The sequence below is a fragment of the Serinus canaria genome, chromosome 9 (genome assembly GCF_022539315.1).
Source record: "Serinus canaria isolate serCan28SL12 chromosome 9, serCan2020, whole genome shotgun sequence".
Classification (NCBI taxonomy): domain Eukaryota; kingdom Metazoa; phylum Chordata; class Aves; order Passeriformes; family Fringillidae; genus Serinus; species Serinus canaria.
The window spans coordinates 8758279-8770067 of NC_066323.1; the positions used below are offsets into that span (position 1 = coordinate 8758279).

Below are 11789 nucleotides of genomic sequence, written 5' to 3' on the forward strand. Positions count from 1 at the left end.
TCCTGCAAGGCTCATATGCTGCCCAAGATCTGTGACATACAGCTCGTGCTTTTGTTCTTGTCTCTGAAATTATATACTATAGACATCTCTTGAGAGCTCATAAAACCACTGCTTGGAGATAGTGGAAAGTGTGATCTCAGTTACGTGCTCCGAGCAGGCTGGAAGAGCTCATCCGTTTCCACTTGTGCTGTATGGACATGCTGGATCCTGAGCTCACTGGAAGAAGCAGCGTCTCTAGAGTGGTAAGAAGTAGGTGATAGTACCCCACCCTGGAGACTGGCAGCAGGGCAAAAGGGACCCTGTAATCAATGGGAAATGGGCAGGCAGAGACAGACCAGAGTGCATTAATTATGCATCTTCTTGGGGACAGAAGATAGAGCCTGGGGGCTGCAGACATGCCTCATGCTTTGGTTTGGGCAGCTTATGGCAGCTCCTGGCCCTCACAGGGCTGGGGACACTGGGCCAGGAGGGTCTGGCCCTTCAGCCACTGAGAGGACATGGCTGTGGCAGGACAGGAGTACTGCACAGTAACATCACTTACCAGCAAGACTGTGGCCAGGAGTACAGAACCCCAGGACCTGGTCAGATCACGTGGGTCATGGCTGTGGGAGGTGACCCAGGTAGGGGGCAGGACCTAGCTAAGGTCCTCTGAGCACTTCTGCCTGAGAGGGGTGAGCACCATGCCCACCTCCTTCAAGGTGCCAGCCGGGAGCTGGTGTTGGTGCTGTGGGCACTACACATCTTGTAGGAATAGGGCAGGAAAAGCCACTTTGAAGAAAGCAGCAGCAGGCTGGCACAGCCCCGAGTGGTTCCAGGCCATGACCAGGCTGCAGATGCCCAAGAAGTGATGTCTCAGCTGCTGTGTGTTTTCCTCCCCCATTGGTGCCCACAGTGCCCTCACCCCTGTCAGGCAGTGCCAGGGCAGTTGTGGGCAGTAACTTACTGGTTTTCTCCCGGCAGCAGCAGAGGCAGCCGGTGCTGGGACTGTGAGGCTGACGCACGTCCTGCAGCCAGGCGCAGGTGACATGAGCTGGATCATAGAGGAGCAGATGCTGCTTGCCACCATTCCCAGGCTGACCCCTCTCATATCCCCTGCCAGCAGGGACAAAGCCAGGGGGCCCCAGAGGTCACTGAGGTGCACCAGGGGATGCAGCATTGCTAGGATGGGGGAAGGGGCTGTGCGTCACAGAGATGATCCCATAGGGCAAGGAAGGCTGGTGGGGGAGGGAGTTGTGCTGATGCTCCCAGCAGGATGGATGCCATGGGGCACACATCCCAGAGGGTGTTTTGGAGCCTGGTGGCCCAGTCTTTCTACCTCAAGCTGCTTGGTAGGGATCAAGGGACAGCACTTCAGCTGTCCCCAAGACCCACAGTCAGGGCATAAATTGAGGGAAGTATTAGCTGCCACCAATCCCATCCATAGCTCCATTGTTGCCCCGGAATGGGCAGCTGTAGCTGGGATTCCTGCCCCACTGCCATGAGAGGGATGACGGTATTCCCATTTGTCCTGGGCTGGAATTTGTAAATTTGCAGTGGGGTGATGTGACTCTTGCTGCCAGCACTGCTACATGGCCTGTGAGATGTCTGACTCTGCTCCAGTTTCCCCATGCCTCATCCCACAGGACTGTGCAGCCTTAGAGGTGCGTGGCCAGCCTGCACAGGGGGCACCTCCAGCCTCTGAGGTGGTTGGGCATGGAGCAGAGATGACATGGAGGCTTGCAAGGCTTGGGGGTTTTATTTCCACATTCAGCACAGCAGGAGCATGCCATGTTCCTCCTTCCCCCATCTCCACCACTTGGCTGGTGGGCACCTGTGAGCATCACTGTGGCAGGTACTGCTTGGGGTCCCCAGGGAAGGGCAGGGCAGGTGCCTGGTTGAAGTGAGCCACGAGGAAGATTCCAACAGTGCCACACACAAAGAGAGAGGCCATGATGAAGAAGCAGACACGGTCGATCACCTGTCCCACCATCATCCACTCTTCACTCTCCTGCCAGTGGCACAAGAAGGGTGAGGGCTGTGCCCACTGCTCCCCATGCAGATCCCTCTGCCCCCAGCCCTGACTCACGCTGCTGAAGTCGTTCTGCTCCCGTGTGGCATTGGCGATATAGTTGCAGGCATCCACGCAGGCGCGGATCTCGGGACCTGCCTCCTCCAGGCTCTGGCAGAAGTCCTGGGTACTGCCACTCTCCAGACCACGTCCTGTGAGTAGCCAGCACAGTGGGCACTGGCAAGCACTCAGCCACCTGGCACAAAGCCCAACTTCACAGGGAGGTGCCAACCCCCTGGGGTCACTCACCAATCTTCTCCAGTACGGTTTTCATCAGCCCATCTCTTTCCTTCTGCTTCTCAAAGAGCAGCTCGGTCCTGGCTTTCCAGAGCATGTACTCATCGGCTTTCACCATGAGCCCCAGGGAGCTGCGTCTGCGGATGGCTCGTGGAGGCCCTGGGGTCTCCTCTGGCACAGCCATGCCCAGGTAGCGGGGCAGGAGGTGCAGGAACACCTGGGCACAGTGTCACCTGTGGGGATCTGTCCTCCTGACACCGCCCAGAGCACCCAGTGGATGTGACTGGTTCCCCTGGCATTGTTTGGAGCATGGTGCTATTGGGCTGTTGGCACCTGCTTCCCCCCAGTGTTGGGAGAGGCTTGGTGGTACAGTCTGGTCCACAGGGGACATCTGGGGCCTTTTCTTTGTGCCAGGACTTGCACTCAGAGGAAGGCATGCCTGCCACCTTACTCTGCAAGGGACATGGCCTTGATCCCCAAATACCCATTCCATTCCCCCTGTATGAAGAGTAGTGGGATGATGGCAGGTACCTGGCGCACTCTCTGGGACATGGAGTGAGTGTTGGGCGTTCTCAGGGAGACGTTGAGGACAATGACAGCATTCACCACAATCACCACTGCCACCACCATGAGGAAGGTCAGGTATCTGGGGAGGGGGCACAGAGCCTCAGTAGGGCTGCTGGGTCACAAGCTATGGTCGTGCAAGGTCCTTCTCTGTGCCCTCCTGCTGGTGGAAGCTGGAGACAGGCAGTGAAATGGGCAGGTGGTAGCCCTGTGTCAGCCCCATCTGGGCTGAGGGTTATTTCTGTACCATGGTCCTGTGTCTGGGCACTCTCTGCTCCACCTGAGACCCTGATGGCACAGTGTGACAAGAGGGCTGGCACCCCTATCCCAATGTGTCACTTACTTCCCAATGAGAGGCACAGCCTGTGAGGTCTCAGGCACCTTCTGGGCAATGAGGAAGAGGAAGACAGTCTGGGCCAGGAGGACATTGATGGAGACAGTGCATTTCTGCCCACCCGCTGCCAAAGAGGGGGAAAGGCAGAGTTTGGCACAGGGTAGTGCTGTGGGCATTGCCCTCCTAAGGCAAAAAAACCCCACCCAAAAGCTGAATTAGACAAGTCCTGCCTTGAGGCATTAACTATGGGATACCTAAAAATTTACTCACTGCCCCCAATCCAAATACTACAGGAGTGGGTGAGAGATGATACTGATGGTCCCCAAGCACAGAGGGGATAAGGAGCCCTTCCTGGAATGTCGCTGTCCCCTTCCACATCCCCATGCCCACATGGGTCATGGTCCCACTGTACCTTTGGCAGGCAGGAAGTAGACGAGCACACCCAGCGCAGAGATGAGGACACAGGGCACGATGATGTTGATGATGTAGAAGAGTGGCTTGCGCTGGATGATGAGGTAGAAGATGACCTGCTGGTACTGGATGTCATCTGGGGTGAAGCGCTCCGCGTTGATGATCTTCCGAGCGGGGCGATGCTTGATGGCCCATTCGCCGTTCTCTGCATCGTGATGGTGCCAGGTGAGTCCCACTGTCCCTACAGGGGTGCTGGGCCTCCAGCCCCCCAGTCCAGGGAGGAAGGGGAGGACTGGTGATTGGCATGGGCCCCTCAGGGCACCCAGGCTGTGCACAGTGCTAGAGACACTTGTGAGGGAGATGAGCACTGTGGAACATGCCAGGGCGCCTGGGCAAAATACCTCAAAAAGCAGTTGGATGGGGTAGCTGGGCACATAAGGGTGCCTTTAACCCCTTGGGGGCTCCCAGGGCTACAGCTGTGGGGCTGGGATCCCCTCATCTCCCCATTTCCACAGTGCCACAGAGGGAAGCCAAGCATGACACTGGGTGACAGCTCACTGCTCTCTGGTGCTCTCCGCGGGAGCGATAGATTTTTTCCCAGTCAAGATCGCAACTCAGGCCGGTAATGAAAAAATAAATCTCGCTGCCCGAAAAGCATTTTGTTCCTTCAATATGCAATTAAAATGTGATGGAAAATGTCATTGTTTGGCCATGACAGCTACGTTCCCAGCATCAATCAAGCTTGCAGGAGCAGTGCTCTCCGGCAGCAGCTGCCAGGCTGCAAGAGCCCCAAGCTGGGGGGGGGGGTTAGAAAAACAAATCTCCCCCACACTCCTGCTTCCACTAATAACTTAAGTGCCCATGTAATGGTGGGAGCTGCTAATAGTCCCTGAAGCCCTGCTTTTGGCAGCCAGCAGTGTAGCAGCAGACGTGCTGGATGTCCCCTGTGGTGGGACACCCTTGTACAGTGGCAGTGGCTGCAGTGTTACCTGTGAAAGCCTCGGGGTCTATAAAGATCCACTCCACAGTCTGGCCATCCTCCACTGTCAGCAGCAGATTGATTTCATTGGCACTGTATGTTTGGGACCTGGGGAGAGACAAGTTGGTGGCACAGGCTGGCATGTAGCAAGCTGGATGAGCAAGGGGTGCCAGTGTGGCACCTCCAGCTCTTCCTTGGGGTGCTTGGCTTGTCTGTGGTGCCTCCTACTAAGTGGCAGAGGATAGGCAGGAGGCACTTATCTCCCCAAGGGCAAAGGTGGGGATCCCTCGCTAATCCTTATGTCCCAGGAGGAGCTGCCATGGTGCCCACGCTCACTGGAAGACCATGGTGCAGTTCTGCCAGTCGAAGGGGAAGTAGGTGACGTGGATGACGCAGACGCTGCGGTAGATGGCAGGGGGCAGCCAGTAGATGCTGCCATCAGGGGACACCAGCACGTTGGTGTAGAGGGTGATTTCGAATGTCCCGTCGATGCTGGGGGGGAAAGGATGGGCTCAGCTCCAAACTCTGCCTGGGGGAAAGCTGCCAGCCCTATGTGGGGACATGTCCCCATTGCTCTGTCACCTACTTGTTTTCCAGGACGATGTCTGGCAGCCAGACCATGGTGGAGGGTACCCGCAGCAGCTGGATGTTGTCATATTTCTCGGGGTCCCAGCTCAGGCGATAATCAGACCATTGCTGGGAGAAGGAGAGATGAGGAGGAGGGATCATGCAGCCCCCCAAGATGAAAGAGATTGTGAGCTGTCTGTGCTATGCTGCCCACAAAATGGGCTCATTTGGGGGTGCCCACAAAAGAGGGTCAGGTTCCAGTGCCAGCCCCTCATGGGGTGCCACCCTGATACGCCACTCCTGGGCATGATCCTGCCTAGAGGAGAGGGGTCTCACCATCTCAATCCAGACGTTGGTGGTGAGGGTCTCCTCCCGTTCATTCTGGCAGGGAAGGAATGAGGGAGATTGCTTTAGTGCCCTGCCTTCTGCCCCACAAGTGGGGGCAAATTTCCCTCCCCCTTCCCCCCGCCCCGGAGGGGGGTCTCTCACGAGGGATATGAGGTTGGTAAGGGTGAGCTTGAGGGAGACATCGATGATCTCATCCCCCCGGGCCGGGCGCAGTTGTGGATTGTAGTTGGACATGAGGTCCTGGAACAGCTTTTCCTCTTGGTTCCTGCAGCTCACACCTGGGAGGGCACACGCCATGTGACACCGCGGGGAGAAGGCAGTGGGGTCACTGATGGCCCCTAGACCTGATACGTTGAGGGGGAGGCACAGGGGTGGGTGCATGGGAAAGGGATGCCCAAGTGCGTGTTGCTGCGGGTGTGTGTGCGCTGCTCCGCGATCCTGACAGTCCCGCCGGTGCCCAGGCTGTGTCCCCGGCACGCCCTCACCCATCTCGCCCGGGTACTCTCCAGGGCAGGACACGGGAGCAAGTGGGCTGCCAGCACAGGGACAGCCCGGTGCCAGCCTGGTGCTGGACTCCCAGGAGTGACAAACCCCCAGGTGCTAAGGTGGGGGGTGGTCAGGTGCCCTCCAGGCCTCTCCCTGGCCGGGCAGATCTTACCTGCCAGGGTGCAGAGGACGAGCAGGAGGCCGTGGCCACGCATGGCGGTGCCGTGGGCGCAGGGGCTGCGGCTCCGCTCGGCCGCCTGCGCCGACGCGTTCTGGGCGCGCTGTCCTGGCGCCCGCTGGGACAGGACAGCTGTCCCCTGCCACCGTCAGCTGTTCCCAACAGCCACGGGGCCCCGGGAGGGACGTGTGACCACCCACTTCCCCCGCTGGTGAGGCGATGCCAGAAGCTGGGAGGCTGGGAAGCTCCTCTGGCATTTTGTGCTGGAGAGGTGGGGACTGGGGCAAGGGGCAAAATGAGCTCTGTGCTGTGGGGTTCCCTGTGTCTCCCATAAAGGGGTGCACCTCCTTGCAGATTATGGGAAAGAGGTTTCCTCCCTGCCAGCACATCCTGTCTCTGCCATGGCAGTAGCTGCCCCCAGAATATAGGGTGGGGAAGGGGCAGGCAAGTCCCATCACATGAGCCTGGGGAGCGATGCCTCCCCCCCAGGGGTTCAAATCCTTCCAGCCCCCGTGTAGAATGGTCACGGGGAGAGGGGGATGGGGGTGTGGGGGTGTGGTGAGATTCCTGGCTCAGTGGAGAGGATGTGACAGCTGTCCTGGGCCACTGCCGGTGGGGGGACGTCAGAGGTGTCCCCTGAAACCAGAGCCCTGGCATGCCACTGCTGATCTGGGGAAGGAGACACCTCTCTGGGCCCCTGCCTTGCACTGCGGGATGGGGTGTGCTGGGGGGACATTGTGGGTCTGGAGGGGCCATCATGGGGGCAGGGGAGAAATGTGGGCACTGATGGCATCTTTGCCAACTGCAGTGGGTTTGCAGGGGATGGTGCCATGCTGGGGTGGCCAACTCCTTTCCCCAGCCCATCCAGACCCAAGAGCCCAGCCCACAGAGGTAGCAGGGCCAGTACCACCACACCTCTTCTGGCCACAGCTGGGGTCCACCACACTCAGGATATCCAACCACACCCATTCCTTGGCTGGGCATCACCCTCCCCAGGACACACACAGTGTTCAGGCTGGGCAACGTGCCCATTGGGGCACACTGAGGGCAGCCACCAGTTCAGTGCCCCATGGCAAGAAGCTTTATTTTCCCAAACCAAGACAGGTGGGGGAGAAGCTGGCACATGGGATCCCCACAGCCCCCTAGATGAAGCGCTTGTTCTCCTCCCGGTAGTCGTAGGGGTCTCCAGCAAAGGGCAGTGGCGGCGGGTGGTTGTAGATGCCCATGAGGAAGATCCAGAGGGTGCCCACCACCAGTGTGGGGGTGATGAGGAAGAAGCATAGGCGGTCCAGGGTCCGGGCCACACGGTTCCAGTTGTCAATCTCCTGTGGAGAGAGCCAGGAGCCAGGCAGTGCAGGGGCACAGTGGGCACAAGGAGCTCCCCCTGCCCTCCTGGTGCCCATGTCCCCACCTCATTGTAGCTGTTTTCATCCCTCATGTGCTTGACAATGTAGTTGGCATTGTCGATGACGGGTTTGATGTGCTCGTAGGGCTGCTCCTCGCCTGAGTCCATGCCCAGCGGCACCAAGCCTGGGGATGAGAGGGGGCAGTGAGATTGGCCCCAAAGGGCTGCCAACCCTGGAGACCCAGCCCTACTTTCCTTCCCTCTGTCCCCACGGAGGGGCCGTGGCTCACGGGCAGGGGTGATGCGGCTGGTCAGCCCGTGCCGCTCCGACTGCTTCTCAAACATGAGCTCGCTGCGGGATTTGACGCTGAAGTATTCCTCTGCCTTGGCGATGTAGCCGGCCGAGCTGCAGCGCCGGATGCACGGAGCGCCCGCCGGGCTCTCGCTAGGCTGTGTCATGCCCAGCAGCCGGGGCAGGCTCTCCAGGAAGACCTGGGACACAAGAGGGAGTGTCATGTCCCTTGGTCACCTCTCCAGTGTGTTGCTACCTTGTTCCCTCTTTCTGCCCATAAACTCCATCTGGAGTGCAATGCCAGGGCTCTGCTGTCCCACGCCCCCTGTGGGGTACAGTGTGACCCTTGTACCCAGCAGTGCACACACCCCAGCCCACACTCTGCTCACCTCTCTGACCCAGTCAGACATGATGTGGGTGCTGGGGGTGCGGAAGTGGAAGTTGAGGACCACGACGGAGATGATCACCACAGCTGTCACCAGAAGCATGATAAAAAGCAGGTACCTGGTAGGGAGCGTGGTCTTGGAGCCGGCATTGCCTCAGGGACTAGGCACAGGCAGAGCTGCCCTCTGGCACCAATGGACTCCACAATGTCCCCGCTGCACTCAGTGGTGCCCAGAACTCACTTGCCGATGAGGGGGATGGCATGGGAAGTGGCAGGCAGGCGCTGGGAAATCAGCAGGAGGAAGACAGACTGGGCCAGGAGCACTGAGATTACCAGAGTCATCTTCTCACCACCTGGAGAACAGGTAAGCTCAGGGCAAACCTTGCTCCAGGTACGTCCAGCAGAGTCCCAATTGCCAGGGTTGCCTTTCCAGTGTCCCATGATACAGTGCCCCATAAGGGGTTTTCTGTTATGGGAGTACCCTGGGGTCCTGCATGGTGTATCCTGTGCCCAAGTGCATTCTCTGCCAGGATGCCTGGCTGAGGTGATGGGGATATTCCAGTTCTAGGATGTCCTCGTGTTGGGCACTGGGGTGTTGCCTGGTGCAGGTGTGGGACACAGAGGTGCCTCATGGATGTGACTCCCATTACTGGCACACATGCCACAGGGCTCACTCACTGTCAGCGGGCAGGTAGAAGACGAGGATGACCATGAAGGCGATGAGGATGCAGGGTATGACGATGTTGATGACATAGAAGAGCGGCTTGCGCTTGATGATGAGGTAGAATGTGATGTCCTGGTGCTCACTGGTGTCCGGGGGAATGTCAGGGTAGACATTCTTGCGGGCTGGGCGGTGGATGATTTCCCATTCCCCATTCTCTGCCAGGGCACAGGGGATAGCACACGGCATGGGGGACACCTGCCATGACTGTCCTCACCAGGTCCTCCCCTAGCACCAGTCTCCCCCCTCAGGGTGTGGATAGCATTCCAAGGTGGAATGAGTGCCAGGATGACAAAGCCCCAGGTAGTTTCTCCATGTCAGTGTGCCCCCACTCCAGAATGCCCCCCCAACCTTTATAGGGTGTCCCACAGGGCATGACAGAGAGCACCAGCATTACCTGTGAAGCCTTCGGGGTCAATGATGATCCACTCCACTGGGTAAGACCTCCCTGTGTCTGGATCACTGTCCGTCTTCAGATGTATGTTGATCTCCAGGGCACTGTATGCCAGTGACCTGGACCACAGCCGGGGGTCAGACAGTGAGGGGCTGCTGGGAACCCACCACCCAACCCACCCTGACCTCCAGCATGAGGGACTTTGGCTACCAAGTCACCTATGCCCCTTGCACCTTGACAGTAAGGGGAGGTGCGGGCAGCAGCAAGCACCCAGGCATGACATGGCCACACTGCTGCCCTGACCCAGCCACCCAGCACCTGAATCTGAGGGAGCAGTTCTGCCAGTCAAAGGGGAAGAAGTCCACGTTGATGAGGCAGGTGCTGCGGAAGATGGCAGGTGGCAGCCAGTAGACGTAGCCCGTGTCGTAGATGAGGATGTTGCAGTAGTAGGCGACCTCGAAGAGCCCATCATTGCTGTGCCAGCAGGGAGACAAGGTTATGGCATGGCTAGGAAGGGGCCAGGGGAGTCCTGGACATGCACTGGGAACAGTTTGGAATGATTGGGAGGGGAAATTAAGGCACAGCTCACTTGTTTTCCAGGACTATCTCCGGCAGCCACAGCATGTCTGGCGGCAGGCGGAGCACCTCAACACCCCCAAACTCAGACTTGTTCCACTGCAGGCGGTAATCGGTCCAGCCCTGGAGGGGAGGATTCTCAGGCCACCCCCTCACATGCTGGGTCACCCCACAGTGGCACAACTGATGCTGTGACACCTGTCCCTACTCACATGCTCGAGCCATACATTGGTGGTGAGCGTCTCGTCCACCTCTTTCTGCAAACAGTAACATGGGACAGTGAGATGGCAGGGTGTCCCCCCAGCCCAGGGCCCTCAACCCTGCTGGACAGCTCAGGCTGGACAGCAGCCTCAGGGTTCCCCCCCATGCAACCAGCCCTAGGGATGAGGCATGGCTGGGGACACCCCACAGTGGGCCCTGCCCACTGGGGCTCACCAGTGAGATTAGGTTGGAGAGGGTGAGGGCCAGGTAGACATCCACAACCTCGTCAGTGGAGACCACAGGGCGCAGCTCTTTGTCATAGCCCTTCTCCTCAAACAGGTGGTGGATGAGCCGCTCCTCGTGGTTCATGCAGAGCCCACCTGGGGGTGTGGGGTCAGGCAAACCAGGGGGCTCAGGGGTTACTGGGCCCCTAGGGATGCTCAGCCAGGGCAGGGTAGTATAAGAACAGAGAGGAGAGGAACAGAGGAACAGGCCAGGACACTTCATGTCTGTGCTGCACAGGAGAACAGACATGGACGTGCAGGAATGACAGACAGGTGGGAGCACATGGTCACACATGGTCACAAGACAAGGACGTGGGCACGGACACAGAGGGACACACAGATACAAACCCAGCACAGAGAGGGACACAGACACGAGACATTTGGATACAGATGTGGTGGAACTGTGCACATAGGTGGCTGTACACACAGAACACACATGGACTCACGGACACGGACCCAGTGCGTGCAGGGACACATGGTCAGAAATTCGGCACAGACAGACACTTCCAGGGACACATGGACACAATGGCACGGTGCACTGACAGCACATAGCCTGGGTAGGGATGTGGCTCTGGGTGGCACAGCCAGGAAAGAAGCCCAGACGACACGCAGTGAGTGGACTCTGCCAGGTATTATCCAAAATGCAGCCCTGAGGACCCTGGTGCCCAGTTTGGACCCTGCCACCATCATCCCCCACCAGCCCCATCGAGGGGGCCCATAACCCCATGGGCACCCCATGCAGCAGAGCAGCAGGGCACCCCATGACCCAGACCCTGCTCACCCGACAGCATCAGTGCCCCGAGCAGGGCCAGCTGCTGCAGCAGGTTCCCCATGCCGTGCCCGTGGTGCCCTCACGCCGTGCCAGGCCCTGGCTGCTTCCCTGCCTGGCCTGGCTGAGCGGATGTCCGGCTGCCGGAGGGAGGGGGAGATGGATGGTGCCAGGTGCTGAGGGGGAAGGGTGCCGGCACCAGAGAGCTGCTCCAGCCCCTCTCTTCCGGCACCCCCACGTGCAGGGAAGGGGAGATGGGCAGGCACAGCTGGCCTTGCTGGCCCCACGAGTGTCAGCCTGAGCCTGGGCACCGCAGCACAGGCATTGCTGGGCACAGGGAGCAGCCGTCCCTGCCCTGCTGCTCAGCAGTCCCAGTGATGCTGCTCGGAGTGGTAGGGTCCCCACAGCAGCGTCCCCAGGGTACCCACTGATGCCCAAGCACAGGGCTGGCACCCACCACTGACTACTGACCCTGGGCACACTTGGCCCCTGCGTCGGGAGATTTCATGTGGGTCCTGGAGGGTGTCACCAGGGTGAGCACCACTGCTGTGCTGTGGGTGCTGCAGGGACAGGAGGCTGTCTGACCCCTGGGGAAGGGGCTGGGGAGTCTGTGGCAGGGTGGGCACAGCAGGAACCAAGGCTGGAGGCATCACTTCAGAGGACAAGGGGGA

At 59.2% G+C, this 11789-nt stretch overlaps 2 protein-coding genes across 3 annotated transcripts; both read right to left on the reverse strand.

Moving 5' to 3' along the window:
- Positions 1–1711: 1711 nt before the first annotated feature.
- On the reverse strand, positions 1712–6241 carry CHRNG (cholinergic receptor nicotinic gamma subunit). The gene is made up of 12 exons (XM_009089102.4): positions 6146–6241; positions 5629–5765; positions 5476–5520; positions 5159–5268; positions 4909–5064; positions 4583–4680; positions 3595–3798; positions 3192–3306; positions 2816–2930; positions 2297–2501; positions 2066–2199; positions 1712–1987 (listed from the first exon to the last, which is right to left on the reverse strand). Exons 1-12 carry the CDS (start codon positions 6186–6188, stop codon positions 1820–1822), a joined length of 1530 nt encoding a protein of 509 aa, XP_009087350.3. The 5' UTR covers positions 6189–6241; the 3' UTR covers positions 1712–1819.
- Positions 6242–7293: 1052 nt separating this feature from the next.
- On the reverse strand, positions 7294–11182 carry CHRND (cholinergic receptor nicotinic delta subunit). Of its 2 annotated transcripts, XM_009089103.3 has the most exons (12): positions 11131–11182; positions 10300–10445; positions 10077–10121; positions 9878–9987; positions 9607–9762; positions 9292–9407; positions 8852–9052; positions 8415–8526; positions 8178–8292; positions 7787–7988; positions 7563–7681; positions 7294–7476 (listed from the first exon to the last, which is right to left on the reverse strand). In XM_009089103.3, the coding sequence occupies exons 1-12, from the start codon at positions 11180–11182 to the stop codon at positions 7294–7296; spliced, it is 1557 nt and encodes a 518-aa protein (XP_009087351.2). The 2 variants fall into 2 exon arrangements, with proteins under 2 accessions (XP_009087351.2, XP_018768910.2); XM_018913365.3 differs by lacking the exons at positions 10077–10121; positions 11131–11182 and having other exon boundaries at positions 10300–10434.
- Positions 11183–11789: the final 607 nt, after the last annotated feature.